General features: G+C 45.9%; 1 protein-coding gene across 4 annotated transcripts; it reads right to left on the bottom strand.

The window, feature by feature from the left end:
- Nucleotides 1-8,328: 8,328 nt before the first annotated feature.
- On the bottom strand, nt 8,329-22,303 carry LOC123136186 (uncharacterized). Of its 4 annotated transcripts, XM_044555507.1 has the most exons (3): nt 22,188-22,303; nt 20,526-20,620; nt 8,329-9,753 (listed from the first exon to the last, which is right to left on the bottom strand). In XM_044555507.1, the coding sequence occupies exons 2-3, from the start codon at nt 20,568-20,570 to the stop codon at nt 8,578-8,580; spliced, it is 1,221 nt and encodes a 406-aa protein (XP_044411442.1). In that variant the 5' UTR covers nt 20,571-20,620; nt 22,188-22,303; the 3' UTR covers nt 8,329-8,577. The 4 variants fall into 4 exon arrangements, with proteins under 4 accessions (XP_044411442.1, XP_044411443.1, XP_044411444.1 ...); XM_044555508.1 differs by lacking the exons at nt 20,526-20,620; nt 22,188-22,303 and adding an exon at nt 11,501-11,882; XM_044555509.1 differs by lacking the exons at nt 20,526-20,620; nt 22,188-22,303 and adding an exon at nt 11,590-11,882.
- Nucleotides 22,304-22,982: the final 679 nt, after the last annotated feature.

Below are 22,982 nucleotides of genomic sequence, written 5' to 3'. Positions count from 1 at the left end.
TCTTCCAGATAAGATAGTGATTGATAGAGTTCTCTAGTCACCATCACCAAGTTAATAGAACTTCATGATGAACTATAGTATGCAAGGGATGACGAAAACGATTCTCGAGTTTTTCATGATGATGAAATCGATGAAGGTAGAAATCAAGAAAGAGCATCAAGTGTTGATGATTAACAAGACCACTAGTTTCAAGAAAAGGGCAAAGGGAAAGAATGGGAACTTCATGTAGAATGGCAAGCAAGTTGTCACTTTCGTGAAGAAGCCCAAAGCTGGACCAAAGCTTGAAACTGAGTGCTTCTACTGCAAAGGAAATGGTCACTAGAGAGAAAATACCCTGAATATTTGGTGGATAAGTAGGATGGCAAAGTGAACAAGGGTATATTTGATATACAGGTTATTGATGTGTACCTTACTAGTGTTTATAGTAGCCCCTGGGTATTTGATACTTGTTCGGTTGCTAAAAATTAGTAACTCGAAACAAGAGTTATAGAATAAACAGAGACTAGTTGAGGGTGAAGTGACGATGTGTGTTGGAAGTGGTTCCAAGATTGATATGATCATCATCGCACAGTCCCTATACTTTCGGGATTAGTGTTAAACCTAAATAAATGTTATTTGGCATTTGTGTTGAGCATGAATATGATTTGATCATGTTTATTGCAATACGGTTATTCATTTAAAGTCAGAGAATAATTGTTGTTCTGTTTACATGAATAAAACCTTTGATGGTCATACACCCAATGAAAATAGTTTGTTGGATCTCGATCGTAGTGATACACATATTCATAATATTGATGCCAAAAGATGCAAAGTTGATAATGACAGTGCAACTTATTTGTGGCACTGCCGTTTGGGTCATATCGGTGTAAAGCGCATGAAGAAGCTCCATTAAGATGGACTTTTGGAATCACTTGGTTATGAATCATTTGATGCTTGCGAACCGTGCCTTTTGGGCAAGATGACTAAAACTCCATTCTCCGGAACAATGGAACGAGCTACTGACTTGATGGAAATAATACATACCGATGTATGCGGTCCAATGAGTGTTGATGCTCGTGGCGGGTATCGTTATTTTCTGACCTTCATAGATGATTTGAGCATATATGAGTATATCTACTTAATGAAGCACAAGTATGAATAATTTGAAAAGTTCAAAGAATTTCAAAGTGAAGTGGAGAATCATCGTAACAAGAAAATAAAGTTTCTACAATCTGATCGTAGAGGAGAATATTTGAGTTACGAGTTTGGCCTTCATTTAAAAACAATGTGGAATAGTTTCACAGCTTACACCACATGGAACACCACAGCGTAATGGTGTGTCCGAACATCGTAACCACACTTTATTGGATATGATGCGATCTATGATGTAACTTACCGATTTACCACTATTGTTTTGGGGTTATGCATTAGAGACAGCTGATTCACTTTAAATAGGGCACCATCAAAATTCGTTGAGACGACGCCTTATGAACTATGGTTTGGCAAGACACCAAAGTTGTCATTTCTTAAAGTTTGGGGTTGCGATGCTTATGTGAAAAAGTTTCAACCTGATAAGCTCGAACCCAAATCGGAGAAGTGCGTCTTCATGGAATACCCAAAGGAAACTGTTGGGTACACCTTCTATCACATATCCGAAGGCAAAATATTCGTTGCTAAGATGGATCCTTTCTAGAGAAGGAGTTTCTCTCGAAAGAAGTGAGTGGGAGGAAAATAGAGCTTGATAAGGTAATTGTACCTTCTCCCGAATTGGAAAGTAGTTCATCACGGAAACTAGTTCCAGTGATGCCTACACCGATTAGTGAGGAAGTTAATGATGATGATCATGAAACTTCGGATCAAGTTACTACTGAACCTCGTAGGTCAACTAGAGTAAGATCCGCACCAGAGTGGTACGATAATCTTGTTCTGGAGGTCATATTACTTGACCATGACGAACCTACTAACTATGAGGAAGCGATGATAAGCCCAGATTCTGCGAAATGGCTTAAGGCTATGAAATCTGAGATATGATCCATGTATGAGAACAAAGTATGGACTTTGGTTTATTTGCCCGATGATAGGCAAGCCATAGAAAATAAATGGATCTTCAAGAGGAAGACGGACGTTGATAGTAGTGATGCTATCTACAAAGCTCGACTTGTCGCAAATAGTTTTTCGACAAGTTCAAGGTGTTGAATACGATGAGATTTTCTCACTCGTATCGATGCTTAAGTCTATCCGAATCATGTTAGCAATTGCCACATTTTATGAAATCTGGCAAATGGATGTCAAAAACTGCATTCCTTAATGGATTTATTAAATAAGAGTTGTATATGATGCAACCAGAAGGTTTTGTTAATCCTAAAGGTGCTAACAAAGTGTGCAAACTCCAGTGATCCATCTATGGACTGGTGCAAGCATCTCAGAGTTGGAATATATGCTTTGATGAGTTGATCAAAGCATATAGTTTTATACAGACTTGCGGTGAAGCCTGTATTTATAGGAAAGTGAGTGGGAGCACTACAGCCTTTCTGATAATTATATGTGAATGACATATTGTTGATAAAAAATAATGTAGAATTTTCTAGAAAGCATAAAGGAGTGTTTGAAAGGAATTTTTCAAAGAAAGACCTCGGTGCAGCTGCTTACACATTGAGCATCAAGATCTATAGAGATAGATCAAGACGCTTGATAAGATTTTTCAATGAGTACATACCTTGATAAGATTTTGAAGTAGTTCAAAATGGAATAGTCAAAAAGGAGTTCTTGCCTGTGTTGCAAGGTGTGAAATTGAGTAAGACTCAAATCCCGACCACGGCAGAAAATAGAAAGAGAATGAAAGTCATTCCCTATGCCTCAGTCATAGGTTCTATAAAGTATGCTATGTTTTGTACCAGACCTATTGTATACCTTTCTTTGAGTTTGGCAAGGGAGTACAATTTTGATCTAGGAGTAGATCACTGGACAGCGGTCAAGAATATCCTTAGTGAGGACTAAGGAATGTTTCTCGATTATGGAGGTGATAAAGAGTTCATCGTAAAGAGTTACGTCGATGCAATCTTTTACACCGATCCAGATGACTCTAAGTATCAATCTGGATACATATTGAAAGTGGGAGCAATTAGCTAGAGTAGCTCCGTGCAGAGCATTGTAGACATAGAATATTTGCAAAATACATACGGCTCTGAATGTGACAGACCCATTGACTAAACTTCTCTCACGAGCAAAACATGATCATACCTTAGTACTCTTTGGGTGTTAATCATATAGCGATGTGAACTAGATTATTGACTCTACTAAACCCTTTGGGTGTTGGTCACATGACGATGTGAACTATGGGTGTTAATCATATACAGATATGAATATTGGTGTTAAATCACATGATGATGTGAACTAGACTATTGACTCTAGTGCAAGTGGGAGACTGAAGGAAATATGCCCTAGAGGCAATAATAAAGTTATTATTTATTTCCTTATTTCATGATAAATGTTTATTATTCATTCTAGAATTGTATTAATCGGAAACATAATACATGTGTGAATACATAGACAAACATAGTGTCACTAGTATGCCTATACTTGACTAGCTCGTTGAATCAAAGATGGTTAAGTTTCCTAGCCATAGACATGAGTTGTCATTTGATTAACAGGATCACATCATTAGAGAATGATGTGATTGACTTGACCCATTCCGTTAGCTTAGCACTTGATCGTTTAATATGTCGCTATTGCTTTCTTCATGACTTATACATGTTCCTATGACTATGAGATTATGCAACTCCCGTTTACTGGAGGAACACTTTGTGTGCTACCAAACGCCACAACGTAACTGGGTGATTATAAAGGTGCTCTACAGGTGTCTCCGAAGGTACTTGTTGAGTTGGCGTATTTCGAGATTAGGATTTGTCACTCCGATTGTCGGAGAGGTATCTCTGGGCCCTCTCGGTGATGCACATCACTATAAGCCTTGCAAGCAATGTGACTAATGAGTTAGTTGCGGGATGATGCATTACATAACGAGTAAAGAGACTTGCCGGTAACGAGATTGAACTAGGTATTGAGATACCGACGATCGAATATCGGGCAAGTAACATACCGATGACAAAAGGAACAACATATATTGTTATGCGGTTTGACCGATAAAGATCTTCGTAGAATATGTGGGAGCCAATATGAGCATCCAGGTTCCGCTATTGGTTATTGACCGGAGACGTGTCTCGGTCATGTCTACATAGTTCTCGAACCCGTAGGGTCCGCACGCTTAACGTTCGGTGACGATTTATATTGTGAGTTATGTGTTTTGATGTACCGAAGGTAGTTCGGAGTCCCAGATGAGATCGGGGACATGACGAGGAGTCTCGAAATGGTCGAGACGTGAAGATCGATATATTGGACAACTATATTAGGACATCGAAAAGGTTCCGAGTGATTCGGGTATTTATCAGAGTATCGGAGAGTTACGGGAATTCGCCGGGGAGTATATGGGCCTTATTGGGCTTTAGGGGAAAGAGAGAGGAGAGGTTGCACGCCTCCCCAAGGCCTAGTCCGAATTGGACTAGGGGGAGGTGCTGCGCCCCCTCCTTCCTTCTCTTCTCTTTTCCCTTTCCTTACTCCTACTCCTACTACATGGAAGGGGGGGAATCCTACTCCCGGTGGGAGGACTCCCCAGGTCGCGCCATAGAGAGGGCCGGCCCCTCCCATCCTCTCCTCCTTTATATACTGAGGCAAGGGGCACCCCATAGACACACAAGTTGATCTGTTGATCTCTCCTAGCCGTGTGCGGTGCCCCCCTCCACCATATTCTACCTCGGTAATATCATAGTGGTGCTTAGGCGAAGCCCTGCGTCGGTAGCATCATCGACATCGTCAACACGCTGTCGTGCTGATGGAACTCTCCCGTGAAGCTCTGTTGGATCGGAGTTCGCGGGACATCATCGAGCTGAACGTGTGCTGAACTCAGAGGTGCCGTACATTTGGTACTTGGATCGGTCGGATCGTGAAGACGTACGACTACATCAACCATGTTGTGCTAAAGCTTCCGCTTTCGGTCTACGAGGGTACGTGGACGACACTCTTCCCTCTCATTGCTATGCATCACCATGATCTTGCTTGTGCGTAGGAATTTTTTTGAAATTACTATGTTCCCCAACACTTACCTTCTGTCTATCTGACATGATAGTATAAGGACCAAATTGGCCAACTTCTCCTCCTAGACATAACTTCAGTTGGTGCAGAAACCAGCACCAATTTGTTGTATCCTCCTAACCAACAATGGAAAATGCAATTGGAAAAATGTTATCATTGCCATCTCTGCCAGTGGCAGCAAGGATCTGTGCACCTGTGGTCAGCTTAATAAAGCATCCATCAACACCTGTTTTGCAAAAAGAAAGAACCAATTAAGTCAGTACATAGCAAATAAACTAAAGCAAAGGTGTAATCATGTACATAGCAATGAAACTAAAGCAAAGGTGTAATCATGTACATAGCAATGAAACTATAGCAAAAATGTTATAGTAAATAAAGCAAAGAAACAACTAACTAACCAATGAAAGGTCTGCATCCATTGAGAAATCCCTCCCTTGCTCCATTTAAGCAGAAAAACATTGCATGAAACCTTGGCCCTGGATGTGGTATTTTTTTTGTTGCTTTAGGAACTAGAGTTGTAATTACAACCCTACTTCCAGGGTTTGTCTGCATGATGGTTGCTGCATAGTCCCTTAGCCTGGGATACTGCTTCTTGTGCTCTCCTAATACAACTTCCACAACAAGGTTTTTGGCCCTATAGGCCATGTGCTTAGGAACCTCAACACCATACTTCTCATTGCAGGCATCAATCATAGTTTATATGCTAGTGGTTGGATCAGACCTGAACAATGACTCATATGTCTTTGCAAGCCACTTTGCATTAACCCTTGATGACTCTGTAGTGGTTGGGCAAGTGTGCTCCAGGTTCATTTTTTATAGCAAAAGTCTTTTCACCTTTTATCACAGCAGCAACAATGTAGAACTAACAGTGCTCATTTTGGCAACATGCAATGATCCTTTGCTCAGAGTTTCTATGATATCCGAAATCTCTTGACTATGAAATGTGCAAGCTCAACAGAGCATCTTTGAATTGCTGCTGATTTGTGAAGCACATGTACTTACATAATTGCTGGTGTGGGTGCTCCATTTTTTCATTGAACCATATCCTAGGTTTTCTTTTCTGTGCCCTACTCTTCTTGCTTTTCTTTAGGACAAATTGCAGTGGCCCATGCCCATCATCTTCACTATCCTGCAGCCAACCAATCTTCTTCATCTGATGAAGGAGTGAAATATGGCTTCACCTCCTTTACAACACTAGAATGTGTTCTAGTGGTGGGGCACCTCCTAATTGTCAGCTTTTGCCTATTCTTTGGAGGTTCTACCTGCAACTATTGAGCTACCTCCACATTCACACTCTCCTCCCTCTCTTCATCCCCCCTCTCTTCCTCCTCCATCTCATCCATCTCAAACAGATCCTCAACCTCAGTGTCACGCTCATAATGCAGCTGTTCCTCCTCTTCTGACTCATCATCTGAATATTCATCTTCATCATCTGCTAGTTGTTCCTCATCTGCTTGTCTCTTTCCATCTATTATCTCCGTGTCTTGAGAAATCATGTACTTCTCCATATAGTTGTCACTGTCATATGCCCCTTCTGAATTATCACTACTGTAATATCCCTCCTCCAACAAAACTTCATCCTCCATCCCAGCTTTCAGCTTTTGTTTACCTAGGTTTTTGCTCTCTTGTATGCAAAAACCACTAGCTTCAACATTGGTACTGCTACTGCATTGACTATGAAAAACAACCCCTTGGTCATCAACAGTAAGCACATCTGGCTCACTGAGATCATACACAACTGGTGGTGCATAAATAATGGTTTGTAGTTCAGCATTTCTCTGACTTGCAGCATTGTCAGTGGTTGTTGCTCTAACTAACAGATTTAGAACTAAAGTATGCTCATGCTGCTTCTTAACTTGCTGCAATTTAATGTTTGTGTCAATCAAGTCTAGGCCATGCTCTCTCTGCTCTCCTATGCATGTGTTCTCCATGCGATACAATTCATCAGAGAATGTAAATCCTTGTGTATGCAATAGTGCATACAGATTCAAAAAAGTGACATCAGAACTTCATATCTTCCTATCCAAATTATGTAGGGCATCAAAGTGAATCCTAACATCCCAGATAGCATCATCCACACTACAAGTGGCAGCAAATCTGGACATTTTCAATAACACTAACCCTAGCCCCCAAATTGGAAGAAAAACAGAGGAGAGGGAGGAGGACTTACAGCACTACACCACATCCATGGGTCCAGTGATGGCTCGTGAAAGGGTTGGCGACCTAGATCTCTGCCATCCGCAGGTGCTGCTCCATGGTCAGCGGGGCCTCCTCCATTTCTTCCTCGCCGCTCAAGTAGTACGACAAACTGTCGCCGTGTCGCCCTCGGCCAATCCTGGGTGCGCATCGGCCCCGAGGCCAGGAAGATCTCCGTATACCCGCCCACACCGCCACCGCTGCTCGAGCCGCCGCCTACACCGCCGCCGCCCGGATTCGTCGTCGCCATTGCCAGAGAGGAGCACGGGGAGGAGAGGGAGAGGGGAACGAGAGTTAGGGTTCGAACCGGCGGCTCGGTTCGACCTAACCCGTTAGGTCGGACTCGTCCGAGTCAGCGACCCGTCCACGCGCCGATTCGGCCGGCGTGTCACCTAACATGTGGGCCCGACCTGTCGGATACGCGGTCAATACGCGTTTATACGCTCCTTAGCCCGGTATGCACCACTTAGGCCTTGAGTTGGTACTGAATTGCAAAACTTTTGAGTAGTGGTACTGACTCGTGAGTAGGTGCGCAAGTGTGGTACCAATGTGCAATTAACTCCTTTGCAAAGGTACCCCACACCACACGACTAGATCTTTGTTTTCCATCGGAAGTCTGCATAAGTACCTATGTTGACAGAAGTAGTTCAGATATAGCCCTTGTTGATTCTGTGCTTGGTCAGCAAATATTCATTTTCTTGAAACATGGAGCAGAGGTGTGTAATGTGTAGTTTGTTATCGCCTTTCCCGTTTAGCTGAAGTAGGTTCGGTTCAGCTACAAAAAATTGTACTGGTCAAGTTTCTACATGTATGAGCTTGAGCTATTTTTTATGCTTACTAGAACAGACTTGAATGGTTTCGTTTTTGTTCCATAGTTATTCAGCGTCGTGTTCAATTGTTGTGACTTGTAGTGGTTCAGCTGGCATCAAGACGCCTTGTATAGTCATGAAAACTTAATTCTGGTCAGCATACTAAAGGGTTGATGTCCAAGCTCCAATGGAACAAAAATCACTAGAATTGGCTCTTGTTACAAACCATGTAACGATCACCTTTCATACAAGCAAAAGTTGAAAGGACGCATTATGAATCCAGATATACAGGGAATAAGATGAATTGCAATCCTAGGGAGCAGAATTCACATACAGCTAGCACACACTCACTACATATAATGAGTAAAGAGAGAAAAGGGTAATGTGAATCCTTGAAAACAAGCGGAGCTGGACTAAGCATTGACGATGATGGTCACAGGAGTGGCAGTCAGTCAGTGGTAGAACCACCAGACTGGGGCTTGCACCAAACTGGTGTTGGTATGTCAGTCGCTCCTATGTCGTCTGGTCCTCGATAGCAGAACCGGGATTCTTCGTTTGGTGTTCGGTAAGCGTACCAGCCAACCTGGAGGACATGGGGCTGCAACCCTCCCATGTCCCACCTGTAGTAGTGATCCACCCCGTCCTCGCTCTTCACCAGACGGTCATCAAGAAAATGAATGGTTGGCTCACCCTGACTGACACAAGATACTGAGGAAGCCTGACCTAGGTAAATCATTTCATCGGCTGTGTTCTTGTAATGGGCCCACCTGGCTTGGCCGGCATCGTCAACAGACAGACGCAGCAGCTTGATATCAAATGTTTTCTTGCTATCATGCGTAACTTTCACGGCAAACAGAAGATGTCCTGCTGTGGACTCCACCAGGTACCTACTCAGTATGTAACCTTTCTCCTGAGCTTCATAGTAATCATCAATCGGTTTGCTGGAGCGAAACTTAACATGATAACGCTCCATTCTGAATGAGAGGCCCTCCGGAACAAGCCTGATCAGATCTTCATTGGACGTGAGGAAGTGGAAGGAGCCCTGATAGAACAACATGTCGAACACCCCATCTTCCACAGTTCCAATCTCAGTCCAGTGATCATCCTTGGACTCCCACGTCGCTATGGTGTGAACAAGGGATTCGCCAATGCCTACCACTGCAGCCACCGTGTACCCAGCGGTTGAAGGGGGGCGTGAGAGGGCTGCCATCTCAACCCAGACCTCGTGAGTCATACCTTCCTTGTCCAGTATCGTCACCGGCAGGTCAATGCGACCTCTCTTCTCTCCATTGCATAGGTTGTATACAATGAATTGGCGCTCCGGGTACCCGAGGCTGATGAATATCCATGGCCCCGATGACCCACACAGCATCCCACTCTTAAGTGCAGCCGGAAGCCAGATCTTGTGCAGGCACCGAGTCACAGGTACAAAAAACATCGGAGTGCTGGTTGAAGGAAGGAGCATCCATGGCAGATCTGGCAGCTTCATATCGCGGATGGTTTCGCCCCAGTGCCTGTTGATCCATGAGAGGCGTAGCCTGTCAATTCCGCAGGACAGATAATCCTCGACAATCCGCCTTATCAGATCACATGGCAGCTCGCCCCAGCCTTCAGGCTGTGTACCCTGCACATAAGGAAGGAAACTCGATTAGATGCGTGTAAATAGAAGCAGGTTGAGCACACTATTAAAACTAAAGTAAAAATTCTTTGGGTTGTGGTCGTGCGGTGTATGCTGCGTAGGATTCAGAATACTATGTTGTTTCTTCATCACGGTAAGAGTGAAACAGAGACACTTACTACTCTACTTTCAGAATACTATACTCGCGTAAACAGACGAAACAGAGCACTGAAACAGAGAAACGTCTTAACAACACGCACACGTGTCTGTGCTTTCCTGGTTTAGTATAGTACCACAATGTGACAATAGTAAAACTGACTTTTGCCTATTTGGTCTCCTCTTAGTTTTCAGCACGGGCCAAGATTCATAACTCCGATTTAATACTGTTATATTCATATACATGTTCAGACTATGGAAGATGAGGCAACTAAATCGAACTACAGTACTTGTTACATCAGTAATTAGTGGAGTCAACAAATTAATTAGTAGCTCAAACAGGATTAGCTATGATTATTACAGAAAGGAAGATTGTCATATTGAACTGATGTAAGACCAAAGTTAGCCACTGTACTCCTACTACTCCAAGTAACAATATTGTTTTGTCAACTACTCATTTAATTGGCAGATCACATCCCACTTTAGACTGGTCATAGTGGGGAGTAATTTAGACTAGCAACATGCATGCATGTGTTACTAGTTCCTCTATAGTGCAAAAATATATGAAGGTATTGTCATAGATGGTCACATTTATTGTCTTGTAGACTCATTTTCACTTAGGGTGCGTATGTGATGGTATAATTAAAAAAACAATGTCATCTAACTCAAAGCATAAAAATCGCCACCCACAAGAACATTTACAATGCCCCAAAACCAAATGACCAAATTTCAATAAGAAGAGGTGGATCAACACCATCTGTATATTCTATAATATGTTATCACCTTGTGTCAGAAATTTAATTTTTTAAGCACATGCTCTGGGGAAAAGCAAAATGAAGGTATGTGGAAAAACCAAAGAAGAGCAATCTTTCTCTTAGATTGTGCAATTCACATGGAGTAGTAAGCAAGGAAATAAGACGGATATGTATATGAAAAGCAGCCAAAACTGTAATAACTTATGTTACTGAATGCACAATAATAACCTATGAATTGTTCCGATGAATGGTGAATTTATCTCCTACAAATAGAGAATTCAATCTAAACAGAGTTGCATCTATTCAGCTAAAAAAATGGATCCGGCAAGGGTACATCGTAGATCATACAGAAGATAATTGACTGATCGATGCAGGAGTACATCTTGTATGTAACCTTGATTTTAACCTGCAAGGGTACATCTTGTGCAGTCTTTGATGTACCTCCACTTAACCTTGATTTTACCAGGGTGATTAGTCCGTCAATCAAGTCTAGACTGTCTAGTGATAGATATTTACCAACACCGAAGAGAATTGACTGGTTGCATAATACAGTAAACTCTCAACTAATCTTTTTGATTGAGGCATTAAGTATGATGTGCATGGAATACCAAGCACTGCATTGAACACCCAAGTTTGCACAGAACCCCTACAGCCAAATTGAGAAACAAACCTTGAACTGTCCAGTGCGGAAAATCCGCATAAAGAAAGCTCAACTAAGCACTAAGCTGAGAAAAATAGTTCCAGTTATCATGTATGGGGATGGTTGCAGCTATTTTAACCAGGCTTTCTTTCCAAACAGAAAATGCAATGCTGAAGGGAAAAAAAAAGAGAGGAGAATTCACCAAATGCCCCACCAAGCATGCCACATCCAATCCCTAAACACGCCGCGTCAATGCAAAGAGAGGGAAGAGCGGGATGTGCACGCATTCACCAAGCAGACGTAGCGGCAGCACACCTCCAGACGCAGCAGTCGCCACCAGAAACCTGGACCGCAGACGGCTTGACCAAATCGCCTCCCCTCTCGCCATGAGGCAGGGCGGCAAGCGGACCGGGAGCGCTGCGAGGGAGGTGTGGGCCAGGGTCGTGAGGGGCGCCGACGACGCGAGGCGGGGCAGTGGCGGCGCGGGCGAGGTGTGAGGGCGCGGGTGGCGGCGACCCCGGTCGGGCAGGCGGCGGTGCGGAGTCGGGCAGGCGAGATTTTCTTTTTTTTTTAGAAACTGGCAGGCGAGATTGGGGGCGTGGGGTGGGGCCGAGCGACGCGCCACGCGGGGCATCGAGACGCTGTGTGAACAAGCGGAGCCCGTGAACCCAGTCGACGGCCCAGTCAAAATCAGAACGTGAATCCAAAATCGAAGGCCTCAACTGGCAGGCGAGATTTGGGCTTGTCTCAAACAAAAAAAAAGGCGAGATTTGGGCAGCACATGCTAATTATTCGGCGAGACCACATTAGCCCAACACAGACTAGACAGAAATCATCATCATTACTTGGGGTCGGCTCTCGTGCTGGGTTCCCTGCACGCAGTAGCCTGCAGGGCCAATCAAACGCCAACAGCTGTCTTGATGGACCCCATCACTCATAAACAATTTCCTTCTAATTTACTCCGTGGGACGGGGATTCCGACGCGGTAAGGTCCGTCGCATCGGACTGTGGCTGGAGAACCCCGGCGCCAAGACAGGAGCCATGAGCCATCACGGCTACGCCGTTACAGCCGCCCGCCTCCGGCGCGCCGAAGCCCAGGCCAAGGTAACTCTTGAAGATGCGAGGAAGCAAACTCCATTGCTTCGTCGACCTCTGTACTAGCCAGCTAGTACTGACCTATCCGGATATTGCATATGCACGTAGTGAAGTTTGAAGTATACGAGTTATCCAGCTTCACCTATGCGTACTAAGTGCAGGGAAAGCTTCGCCTATCCATTGTTCTCTATTTTTCAATCACATTAGCGAAAATTCAAAAAAAAAATCACATTAGCGGCAGGGAAAACCACAGCAACAGGCGGTGCAGCGCGCCGGAGGCGGGCGGTGCTAGCCGCGACACTGCGACAGCTTCTATCTTGCCGTCCAAGGGGGCTCCACCCGTGGGACAAACAGGTCCAGCTTTTGCATCAAACCCTGGACTCTCGGCCGGCTTTGGTGTGGCTGCTGGACCTATTCGCTTCGGAGCATTGCTGGCGTCGACCTCCACCGCTGTCCCGTCCGTCCAGCGGGCCTCGGCTCCGGCACCGGTCATCTTTGGTGTTAACAACCAGCAAGCGCCGGATGCACCTCCCGCCCGGCGTCCCAAGAGCAAGCGCAAGGGGGGACATCGTGATGCTATTGCCGGCGCTGCCCCCGCGGCTGCGCGTTCTACGCCGGCGTTCCCGCCGGCGTCAGTGACGGCGGCCCCCAATGCTCAAACTCAATCAGCCATACACGCTAATGCGGCGACGCCAACCACTATTGACACTACTGGACATCTACCGAAGGGTAAAAAGACTGGTTTTTGGTGTTTTAAATGCAGGTCAGATGATCATATGTCTAAGGATTGCACGGTGGTTCATTACCGTCACATTTGTAACAACTACAGGCATCCTCTGCACCGCTGCCCGGTTCTCAAGCAACCAAGGCCAACCGCCTCCCTCGGTGGTTGTGGTTTAGTTAATGCAATGTTTGTACAGCTTCCGGACTCACTCTTTAAGGAGAATCTTGCCCCACCTACTTTGCCGACTGCTTTGGTTACGATTTCGGGTGGTTCCTTGTCTTCTTCTGTGGTGGAGGCTGAGGTTGCAAAGATCGCTGCGGTCCAAACTTCGTGGAAGTGGGAAGCCATGCCTCATGGAGCAAATGCTTTCTTGGTTTCTTTCCCTTCAGTGGAAATTTTGCAGCGTGTGGCAGCGTTTGAGTATAATGTTAAATCACATGACGTGAAGATCACTTTTAGTGAACAGAAAATCGAGGAGGTTCCGTCGCTACTTCCCTTGCAGCCTGTTTGGGTGCACGTCACCGGAGTACCGCCAGCTCTTCGCCATTTCCTTGGTCTGTGGGCGGTGGGATCAGTTATTGGCGCCACTCAGGATGTTGACTTGGTTTGCTTGCGCCGTCACGGTATTGTGCGGATCCAGGTGGCTGTTCATAACATGGATATTTTCGTCAAACATGATGGGTCTGATGAAAGATCGGTCTCCTCTGATGTTTATGTCAAGCTTAATGGATATGCCTTTCGGTTTGTGCTGGAGGAGGGTGATTTTGTTCCGGATGATGACTTTATTCCTCGGATTTGGGAAAACCATGATGATGGGCATGATGATGGTGCTAACCGGGATGAGGATATGCCAGATAGGGATGCTAGCAAGCGAGCAAAAAAGGTCCAAATGAATGGTGGTAATACGACGTGTGGAGCTCAATCTGTCTCCACTGTTGTTCTCATGCAGACTACTTATTTGGGCTTTCAACATGCTACAGTGCCACCACAAGTCAATGTTCTGCATAATCCTGTGCAAGACGTTGCAGCTACAGTTGATGTTTCGGCTACATTTCTTGTGCCAACCGCGTCTGCTCAAGCATTGGCAACATCCAACGCTCCTACAGCCCAGGGAGCTACACACATGCATGTGCAGGTAGAGACCATGCAGCCACAAGACGTGCATGATGTGGCCGCTCGTATGCAGCCAGCCGTGGCCGCTGCTACAGGGCGGTCAGCGGGTGCATGCACACCCTTAAACCCACAAGCGGTTGTCCCGTCTCAGGTGCATCAGCCGGCAGACCTTGAGCAGGCGACGCTCGGGCAGTCAGCCATGGACGCGGGCGCAACGCATGTTTTGCATGCTCCCGCTTCTGCTCCCGTACAAGTGCAAGGCATGGTGACGGGGTCTGCGACACCTTCCTCAGTTCGCGCTCCGGTCGCTATAGTTCCTCTCAGTCCACCGGCGGCTCGTTCGGGTCCTTCTGCCACGACACCCATTGCGACTGATTTGGTGGGACCGGCAACACGTTCTTCTTCACCGACCTCTGGGACAAGGGTGATTCCGCAGCCTTCACCGATGGCCCACTCGGCAACACCGGAGGGTACTATGTCTGGAGGATTGGCTTCGCCCCTTCGACGTAGTAATCGCCACCCAGTCTCGGCGGATGGTTCTTCTCCGATAGATGAGCATGCACTAGCGAAGGCAATGCGCCGCCAGGCCTCGAGGAATTTGGACTCCACGCCAGGTACCTCTCCCGTTAAATCATTTCTTTCTTTTTCGGATACTCGCATTAATAACAGCTTATATAACGTGGGGGTCTCTATGGGAAAGAATGATAATGATATTAATCTGTCGGTTGGGGTACTTAAACATATGGAGATCGACCGTTTAAAGGTTTCTCCGAAGTGTAATACCACCATTCCTGACCCAGAAACCGAGGACGATGATGAAGCGGATGCCAAATATGATGGTCCGCTAATCTCCCACTTGGTTGGTGAGGTTACCGAGGTTGTATTGGATGACGCAAGACCTGGGTCAATGTTATGTGACTTCACAGCGTCTTCGCGGAAATCTAAATCACATGCCTCTAAAAAGAAACAAAAGCCGCCCAAGAAGGCGAAGAGTTCCACACCAATCCGAGTTTCCACATGAGAGGCATGTTTTGGAATAGCAGAGGTCTCTCGGACTTGGCTAAACATAAACACATAGGTGATTGTGTACGGGAACATGGTTTGGATTTTGTGGCAATTTCCGAGGCTGGTAAGTGTGACTTTCGCCCGCATGTCCTCGATCACCTATCAGGTGGTTTCGACTACACATGGCATAGTCTACCAGCTCGTGGAAGGTCTGGAGGAATCCTTCTTGGGATACTGACAACAGTCATGGACTTGTTAGCCTTTTCGATCGGTGAATTTCATATAAAATTTCACCTAAGAAACAGAGCTGATAATTTTACATGGACTCTTGTCGCGGTCTATGGGGCTGCCCAAGATGAGCATAAGTCCGCTTTCCTTCGGGAATTGGTAAATCTGGCTAAGGATAACCCGCATCCAATGCTTATTGGAGGGGACTTTAATATCCTTAGGTATCAGGAAGAGAAAAATAATGACCGTTTTGACACTCATTGGCCTTTTCTATTCAATGCTGTCATAGACAGTTTGGATCTTCGGGAGGCTAGTATGTCAGGACGGCAGTTCACTTGGGCTAATAACCGACATGTGCCGACATACGAGAAACTTGATAGGGTACTCATGGATACCGAATGGGAATTAAAATTTCCTCTGGTAACCGTGCGAGCCCTAGAGCGTATTGAGGCTTTATCGGATCATGCACCCATCATTCTGGATTCTAATTCTACGAACCCAGCTACCCGACGCCCTTTCAAATTTGAATTGGGATGGATGCATAGGGATGGATTTGTAGACATGATCAAGAATATTTGGGAGAGGCCCGCTGTTGGTCGTACACATATTCAGAGATGAAACTTTAAAATAAGGGCCATGAGGCAACACCTCTCTGGATGGGCAAAACATACCAACGGGATTTATAAAAAAGAAAAACAACGGCTCTCTACCATTATTGATGACCTCGACAAAATTGCAGAGACGCGCATCTTATCTCAACAAGAGATTGAATTAAAAAATCAATCTAATGAGAAGACTGCCCGTCTTCTGCGAGAAGAGGAGATCAAATACTACCAGAGATCCAAAGCCGATTTCATTTTGATGGGTGATAGTAATACAAGATACTTCCAATTGGTCGCTAATGGGCGGCATAGGAAGAAATGTATTTATAGTCTCCAACAAGATGAGGGGCGGATCGAAGGTCAAGAGGAGCTCAAAAATTATATCACCAAATACTACAAATCTCTGTTCGGAGCGCCGGCTGAAGGGAATTTCACCCTCGACGAGACCCGAACAGATGACATTCCACAAGTCACGGCAGAAGAAAACGATATTCTGACGGCACCATTCTCGGAAGAGGAGGTGAAAGCTGCGGTGTTCCAAATGGAACAAAACAAAGCTCCAGGCCCAAATGGTTTCCCCGCAGAATTCTATCAGAATTTCTGGGATATCATCAAGGATGACCTTATGGAGTTGTTCAATTGTCTTCATGCCGACCGACTTGAGCTATTTAGGTTTAATTTTGGCGAGATTGTCTTGTTGCCAAAGATTAAGGAGGCTGAACGGATCCAGCAGTTCAGACCCATATGCCTCCTTAATGTCAGCTTCAAGATTTTCACCAAAGTGGCTACGAATCGGCTTAACTCGGTAGCTAACAATGTTGTCCGACCATCTCAAACGGCTTTCATGCAAGGAAGGAATATACTTGATGGCGTAGTAATCCTGCATGAAACCGTCCACGAGATGCATCGGAAAAACCTAAGTGGAGTAGTATTCAAAATTGACTTTGAAAAAGCCTATGACAAGGTCAAATGGTCTTTTCTCCAACAGGCCCTAAGGATGAAAGGTTTCTCTGAAAAATGGTGCAAGTGGATCCAAAATTTTGTAACTGGAGGTAGTGTGGCCATCAAAGTCAATGATGATGTAGGTCATTACTTCCAGACAAAAAAAGGACTACGGCAGGGTGACCCCATGTCCCCAATGTTATTTAACATTGTGGCTGACATGTTGGCTATTCTGATTGAGCGCGCCAAGCAGGACGGGCAAATTGCTGGGGTAGTGCCACACCTTGTGGATGGTGGCCTCTCTATTCTGCAATATGCTGATGACACAATACTTTTTATGGAACATGACCTGGACAAGGCTCGAAACATGAAACTCCTGTTGTCAGCGTTTGAGCAAATGTCAGGTCTTAAAATTAACTTCCATAAAAGTGAAGTGTTCTGCTTTGGAGAAGCCGTGGAGGCAGCGGCCGATTACGCGGACCTGTTTGGTTGCGCACTTGGCCAATTCCCGATCAAATATCTGGGAATACCTAGTCATTATCGACGTCTCACCATTGCAGAGTGGAAGCATGTAGAGGAGCGGCTAGAGAAACGGTTGAGCAGTTGGAAAGGCAAGTTGCTCTCAGTTGGAGGACGACTGGTTTTGATAAACTCTGTCCTCACAAATATGGTTCTCTATATGCTTTCTTTCTTCCAACTCCCAAAAGGGGTCTTGCAAAGATTGGACTATTTTAGGTCTAGATTCTTTTGGCAAGGAGATGGTGAAAAGAAAAAATACTGGCTGACCAAATGGAGCGTGGTTTGTAGGCCGAAAGACCAAGGTGGCCTTGGAATTCATGACCTGCAGGTCAAGAATGAGGCCCTACTTAGTAAATGGTTGTTCAAACTTCTTACTGAGGATGGTGTTTGGCAAACCATGCTGCGCAACAAGTATCTAGGCCAAAAGGCGGTGTCTCAGGCATATTGGAAACCTGGCGACTCACACTTTTGGGCTGGCCTAATGGCAGCAAAGAAACAACTCTTTCGCTTTGGGTCTTTCACGATAAAGGACGGGTCAGAGATTCATTTCTGGGAAGACATCTGGCTAGGCAATGCCAGTCTCCGAAAACAATATCCAGCCTTGTACAACATTGCTCGCGATAAGAACAATACTATTGCGCAGGTGCTCAGCTCATCCCCGCCGAATATTTCATTCAGGCGGGATTTGGTTGGCGCCCGACTTATGTCATGGCATAATCTGTTATCACGTCTGGATCTGATTAACCTGACGCAAGGGCGTGATGTGTTTCGCTGGAACCTTACTACATCAGGGTCTTTCACGGTAGACTCTATGTATCGTGCGCTCACGCATTCTGAGGTACCGGAGAGCAATAACAAGAAAATCTGGAAGGCAAAGATTCCACTAAAAGTTAAAATATTCATGTGGTATCTTCGTAGAGGTATTGTGCTAACCAAAGACAACCTTGCACGACGCAACTGGCCAGGAAGTAAGAAGTGTTGTTTTTGTACTCTTGACGAGACAATCAAACACCTTTTTTTTCAATGCAAGTTTGCGCATTCTACATGGTCATTCATCCAAATAGCGTCAAATTTGTATCCGCCCACAAGTATTGCCAATATTTTTGGTCATTGGTTGGATGGTATTTCAAATAGATTCAAAACGCTAATAAGGGTGGGAGCGTACGCCTTACTATGGTCGCTTTGGCTATGTAGAAACGATTTGGTTTTTAATGACAAAAATGCTTCTCCTCTGCAGGTTATTTTCCGTTGTACGCACTCGCTTCGTATGTGGTCTATGCTACAACGTGCGGAGTACCTACCGCTATTCAAGGCGGTGTGTACGCGATTGGAGCAGGTGGCTATGGAGGTTTTTACCCAACATGGGTGGCAGCATAATCTCCGGATCGGTCCACCAACCGTTTCGACATAAGCATAGTGTCGGTCTGTAGGACTCTACTGTTGCCGAATTGTCGGGTTTTTTTTCTTGTCAGCTTTTTTTTGTTTGGCTGTGTGCATCCTAGTTATGCAGAGGCCGGGTGGTACTCTAAGTGCTTTGTATCGCTTGATGCTACATTTTGAGATAATAAAAACGCCCTTTATCAAAAAAAGCTTCTATCTTGCCGCCGGCCATGGTCTGGTCGGATGGACCTCACGGCATTGGTCGCGTGGATAAGGCAAGAGAAAATACAGTCGGTAAATTAGAAGGAACTTGTTTTATGGGTGGTGGGGTCCACAAATACAGCTGTTGGCGTTTGATTGGCCCTGCAGGCTACTGCGTGCAGGGAACCCAGCACGAGAGCCCGACCCTCATTACTTGATTAGTGATCCAAAAATGTTACTCCAAAAACAAACCAGACTCAAAATTATTTTTCCCTCGAAAAAAAACCTACACTAAAAAAAACCTAGACTCAGATTTTTTTTAGTAATCCACCTGCTACTATGTATGGAGTATGTACTACTACTACTATAAGAAGCACGGGGCACAACAGCGGGCATATATAGAAAGACATCATCAACTGTAACGTCAACAGATAAAAGGTAGACGGATCCAACAGATCGCCTCGAATAAAAAAAACAAAAGGGGCAGAATAATCGGAAATCCTTAAGATGGCCACGTACGGTGCTCACACATGTTCAGACTCCCTCCCTGACGATGAGGTAACTAAATCGAACACAGTGCATAGTTGTCCATGCAAGCATCACGAAAAGTGTTTATGACGAATTAAGAAAACAATTTTCTGACTAGCACTAGTTGCATGCTTGCATCAGTAATCAAAAAATGGTGCCAACAAAGTAACAAATTAATTAGTGTAGTTGCTAAAAGTGAGATTAGCTAAGATCAGTAGTAGTACATAAAAGGAATGTCGCCTAGTTGTGAGTCCCTTGTGAAGCAGATTTATTTGGAAATCATGGGTGTTGAGTAAAATTATTTTTTACGTGTCAAAAACTAAAGGAGCACTTGCACAAATTTAATGACTCAAGGTACATCGGTGCATGATTCATCAATGGACCATTAATCAAAGTTAACTGACGTAAGACCAAACAGGAGCATCTTCAGTATATAGCAACTAATATACTCCTAGTAGGTACTACCCGTCCACTTAACAAGAGTATTGTTTTTCCAACGGCATTCTACTCATTTAATCGGCAAATCACGTACACCCCACTTTAGCTTGGGTGCCCAGATCTATATAGGAGTATCACGCATAGCAATCCATTGCAATCTCGGATTCTAACAAACTCTGGCAAGAAGACATGCCGCACGAATCACGGTCTCATGCATGCGTAATAGTAAGTTAAGCAGCGGGACGACCATTAACACACAATTAGCCAACAAGCAATTAGCAACCCGCGTAATAAGAAGGGTCCCTAAAAGGAAACAATGCGTCACAGCGGCATACTGTGGTCATCGATCATATCAACCGTAGCGTCAACAGATAAAAAAGCAGAGTGATCCAATAGATCGGCCTGGATGAACAAAAGGCAAGCAACCAAATGGCCGTACGCACGTCACGTACCCTGGGCGCGCCCTGCAGAAACGCGGATGGAGGAACGGCGTCCATCTATCTGCCTCCGCGCGCGCGCGTGCTTCCTTGATGATTAGCGTCCTTGTCTGTCGCAAAAAACAACATCAGTAAATGGAACACCAGCCGATCCATCCATCGGGTAATTAGCATAGTACTCCCTCCGTTCCAAAATAGATGACTCAACTTTATACTAACTTTAGTACAAAGTTGGGTCATCTATTTTGGAACGGAGGGAGTAGTAAACAGATTCGGGACACATAATAATACCGCCGCAACGGCTGACCCATCGTCGATGAACTAAATAAAATCCACAAAAGTAAAACGAAACGCGGCGAAAAACACATCGGTTTTGCAACCAGATGAAAGCCATCTAGGCCTGCCATTAAGGATGAAAATGGAGTGGAAAGTTTCCGCTTTTCCGAACCAAAAATGGAAACGGAGAGGAAATATGAAAACGAAAATGGAAATTTGCAAAATGGAAATGAAAATGGAATTTTTTATGCGGAAACGGAAACAAAAACAGAACGGTGTTTTCCGGTGGAACAGATGTGGAAACGGAACTTTCCGTTTCTGTAAATATGGAATTTCCGTTTCTACTATAGATAGCCCAACTACCAAAGAACACACAATGACACAATGGGTAGAATGGGCAGAATTGATCATTTGAGGACCAACTTTTACTACCACACACGTACTCAACTAGACCCTATACGGGATTGTCATGTACTACTACAATACTATCCTATGTTGCTAATATAACCATATTATTTTGTAGTCATGTTAACAATTCCATAATTTTTTTTGTTTTTTGTTTATATTTCTCTACGATTCAAGGAGGTTTTAAGTTCTGGTCAACAAATCGTTTTATTTCCGTGTCCGCTCTGTATTCGCTCCATGTCTGTTTTCGGTAGTATTTGTTTTCGTATTCTTCTGTATTCGTTTCCGCTTCTGCAAAAAAAATATAAAAACAAATATGGTATCACCTAGTTCCGTCCGTTTTCGCGCCGTTTTCATCCCTACCTGCCATGGAGTCGCGGTACCAACTGATCCGCGCTCGCTGCTGCACGGCATGCGGCTCTCAGTCCCAGCCCTAAAAAGAGCGCACACGTACGCGGATCTAAAAACGGATCTACCTTGGAAAACACAGGAACGCAAGGAATCCTCGCAGGGAACATGCATCACCCGGGAATGGATCATCCAAATACGGGCCAAAAATGCTTGAGCAGCAGCAGCACCAGCAGCAGCGCGTGCAATAGATCGACTTGCATGCTGCTGCGGCGGCTGGCTAGTCGTGTAACGCAGCGGAAAAGGGAAGAAGATCCATGAAACGCAGCGAAAGCACAAGTGACGGAGAAGGAAACGCCCCACTCTTTCAACCAAATCAAAGCAGCTTTAGCCTGCCATGGAGTGACGCAGCAGAGCAGAGCGGAGCGGTAGGAACAGATCCGCGCTGCCGCACTGCATGCGCCTCCTCCCAGTGCCAGGCCTAGGCCTCCTCTCATCACGATCGAAACGCCAAGGGAACAAAACGGAGGAGGAAAACCGAATCGAACAACAGAGAGAGATGCGAATCCTCGCACGCATGCAGGCAGAAGAACAACAAAACAATTCGCACGCATACGAACGCCCGCTGTGCTCGTCGGAACCACTCACCGTGGACGTGGAGACGACGGCCGGGGCCCGGGGAGATGTGCCGTGCTGGCTCCTTTTTCTCCTCCCTCCGCGCCCTTCTCCGGTGACGGCGCGGGGATTATATAGGAGTGGCTAGGTAGGATGGGTGGATGGATGGATGGATGCGTGCGTGACTTGTCACGCGGAGGGAGGGACGGATCGCGTGCTGTGCGGCGCTGTGTGCGTGGAGGCGGCGTTTGCCCGGGGAGACGTAGCGGACCGGCTGGAAGGGCTATGCGAGTGCAGTGCAGGTGCCAACGCTGCCATGTGCGCCCCGGGACGGAAGGAAGGAAGACGGTGGGCCACTCCAGTCAGGCCAACTCCATCGCACGATCCCAAATCGTTCGGGGTCGTCCGTTTGAGGTAAAACGGACAAAACCAACGATCCAACGCGTAACTCCATCTTGCCTTTTTGTCCGTTCAGTGTCCACTTCGACCCCATATCCAGAGCAAACTTGGGATGGATTTGAGGCAAAGCGGACAGCCGCGGACAACCCGTCTGCGTCCTCGCGTTCGCACATGGCCCGCATGGCAGCCACTTGCCCCTGCTTTTGTCCCCTTCCCCTCTCTCTCCTCTGTTGGACGCCGGAGCCGCCTGCCCCTGCGGCAACGAGCTCGGGGTGAGCGTGGCGTGGCCGGGGCGAGCCTAGGCCGGAGCTCGGGGCGAGCGTGGCCGGGGCGAGCCTGGGGCGAGCCGGGGCGAGGCCGGGGCGAGCGTGGCAGGGGCGTGGCCGGGGCGAGGCGGGGCGAGGACGGGGGAGGCCGGGGCAAGCCGGG

The sequence above is a fragment of the Triticum aestivum genome, chromosome 6B, assembly GCF_018294505.1.
Source record: "Triticum aestivum cultivar Chinese Spring chromosome 6B, IWGSC CS RefSeq v2.1, whole genome shotgun sequence".
Classification (NCBI taxonomy): Eukaryota; Viridiplantae; Streptophyta; class Magnoliopsida; order Poales; family Poaceae; genus Triticum; species Triticum aestivum.
This window is presented reverse-complemented; position numbering and strand designations above follow the sequence as displayed.